Source organism: Sesamum indicum, linkage group LG2 (assembly GCF_000512975.1).
Source record: "Sesamum indicum cultivar Zhongzhi No. 13 linkage group LG2, S_indicum_v1.0, whole genome shotgun sequence".
Classification (NCBI taxonomy): domain Eukaryota; kingdom Viridiplantae; phylum Streptophyta; class Magnoliopsida; order Lamiales; family Pedaliaceae; genus Sesamum; species Sesamum indicum.
Genome location: NC_026146.1, coordinates 16,470,277 through 16,472,878, shown reverse-complemented (window position 1 = coordinate 16,472,878; position 2,602 = coordinate 16,470,277). Strand labels below are relative to the sequence as shown.

The 2,602-nt window shown below is 38.6% G+C and overlaps 1 protein-coding gene across 1 annotated transcript; it reads right to left on the bottom strand.

The window, feature by feature from the left end:
• On the bottom strand, positions 1–2,052 carry LOC105156742 (piriformospora indica-insensitive protein 2-like; the record flags this gene model as incomplete). The annotated part of the gene is given in 2 exon segments (XM_020691487.1): positions 1–1,021; positions 1,412–2,052. Coding segments are annotated over 2 exon segments (1,231 nt in total), but the record flags the coding sequence as incomplete, so codon positions are not given.

Genomic DNA, 2,602 nt, shown 5'->3' with positions numbered 1-2,602 from the left:
CATAACTTGTTGGCATCAACCCAATGGGATAGCACAGATTCGGATTATCCCAAGCCCCAAAACGCCTCCCCAGTTTCCCATAAAACCATTCAGAGAATTTAATCTCTCCTGTCAGATTATTACCATGAAGGTACAATGCACTAACATTAGGCAAACTTGCCAGCTTTGGGGGGATATCCCCTGTGAGCTTGTTATCATTCAGGCCCAGAAATCTTAAACCTTTCAAACCTGCAATGGACTCTGGAATCCCACCTATCAGGCTCATATTGGACAGGTCCAATGCAGCCAGCCCCCTCAGGTTTTGCCATTCAAGACTCGTTAAGTCACCACCGGTGGGATTATTCGAGAGGACTAATTCCTCCAAAGAAGACAAATTTTGAAGTGATTTGGTCAATCCACCTGAAAATTTGTTGTTGCTGAGGTCTACAAGCGTTAGTTTCTTCAGATTCCCAAGCTCTTCTGGGATTTTTCCTTCCAATTTGTTGTAGCTTAAATCAAGCTTCAAGAGTGAATTCAGCCCTCCAAAGCTCAAAGGCAAAGAACCAGATAGTGAATTTCTACTCATATCAAGAATCAAGAGACTATTTAGCCCTCCAAAGTTATCTGGGATTCTGCCTGTAAATGAGTTTCCAGCAAGATTTAGCCTCCTCAAGTTGATTAAGTTGCCAAGATTTGCCTGTAACTCACCTGTTAGTCCGTTCTCGATTAGCACGAGGGACCGAAGATTTTTTAGCTCTCCAAACGTAGAAGGAATTCGTCCTGTTAGCCCTAGATTCGATCGGAACTCTAGCGATTCTAGACTTGCTGCAAGAACTTCCCAATTCTGAGTAGGAATTGAAACAGGATAACGGCGTGGTGAAACAAAGCAACTGAAGAATGAAAGAGCCTTCAGGCGCCTTAATGCAAATAGATGGGGACTAAATTCAGCATTGTAGGCACAACTCAGGGAGTTATCATGCAGAGGTCCAAACCTCAACTCTGTCACATACCAAAAGCCATCAAACAGATCGCATGAAACACCCTGTACAAGAACCAAACCAAACAAGAAACTGCAGATCATTATCAGTATATCTCAAACTATTACTGAACCTCAGAGTTAATGTTTCCATGTTGTACTAAACTTGATGCAAATATTAAAAGTCTGGCTGCTGAAACGATGGTAACAAAGTCAGTACAATACTAGAAAACAAAATGAAATATCATATGATGCCTAAAGTTCAGCTTTCTCCTGGTGATTTCCTAATCCTGATTCAACTTTCCTAAAAGCTGGGGATTCCACTTTTTAATGTAAGAATCTTGATAGCAAAAAAGCAAAGGGAAAAGAACTGTCGAGTATTCTATACTCACACTCCTAAGGGAAATAAGAGAAACTGTATTTACAGACTTCATCTCAGTTCATAAAATTATGCACCTGAATAGGAGTCCAACCACAAGGATCTGGATAAAGATCTGAGCCATTCCACCATTTGCCCACGAAAGCTTGAATAGCAGAATACAGAGCCTCCACCTCTGTTCTCTTCATTGGAGCTGCCACACTCTCATCTTCTCCATTGCACCATACACTCAAGTAAAATACGCACAGAACCAGAATGGAAAACCTCAAAGGTTTGATCTTTTTCATGTTTTTTCAAAGCCCAGAAAGAAGCTTTTCAACCCCACCAAAAATCGCCAAGACTGTGAAGAAAATGGGAAGTTTTGCAGGGTGAAGGTGCATCATTCTTCCATTCTTGCTTATCCTCTCAGAAAAGAATGCCTCTACTTAAAGAGAAGGATTCCAAGGAATAAAGATTAGAATTGGAATGAAATGCAGAATCTGAAAGGCCCTCTATCTTGCTGGTGTTTATAGCAAGCCAAGGTAGTAAATGAATTGTGGAGGGGCGTAGGTAGCAGAATGCATAAGCGTAGGAGCGCTCTTCCCAACGCACAAAAGAGAGAAGCATTTAAGGTAATGTCAATTATCAGATCATCACAATGGAAACTGATGAAGAAAGGTAGCTGAATCCAACTCTATAAATGGACTCTTTTGCTCAAAGGGTTTCTATTTGGTTTCTTCCTTCCTTTCCTTTTATATTTGGACGAAAATATTTAGATTTGAAAGAATTTCTTGAAACGAGACTCGAAATATAGTTCAAAATAAATTTTAAAATAATATAAAATTATTCAAATAAATTCAAATGTTTGTATTGTTATAGATTTAAATTCCGTAACTTGCTGAATAAAAGATTAAACCTATCAAGACTGTCCAAACAAGGAAAACACAGTTACATCCAATTTGATTGTGATAACATTACAAATTAAATCCAATTTACATTCTATTAAACATACAAGCTAATTATTAACGTGAGATCATAATACACCCGCATTGAATAACAAAGTTTATGTTTTTAATAAAATTTTAACTCGTAATATTAAAATATTATAAATGGCTCTTTTGATTTCCTCCCTCGAGCCAGAAGATTGAGTGTGGTTGTGGACCAATGAAAAATGACAAGTAGTTGGGTTTAATGTTTACAATTGGTGGTTGGAGGTGTCTAGCTAGGTTGGGACCATCATTTTGCATGGCAAAATGCAGATGGGCATGTAAGTACATGCAAGACAAAGG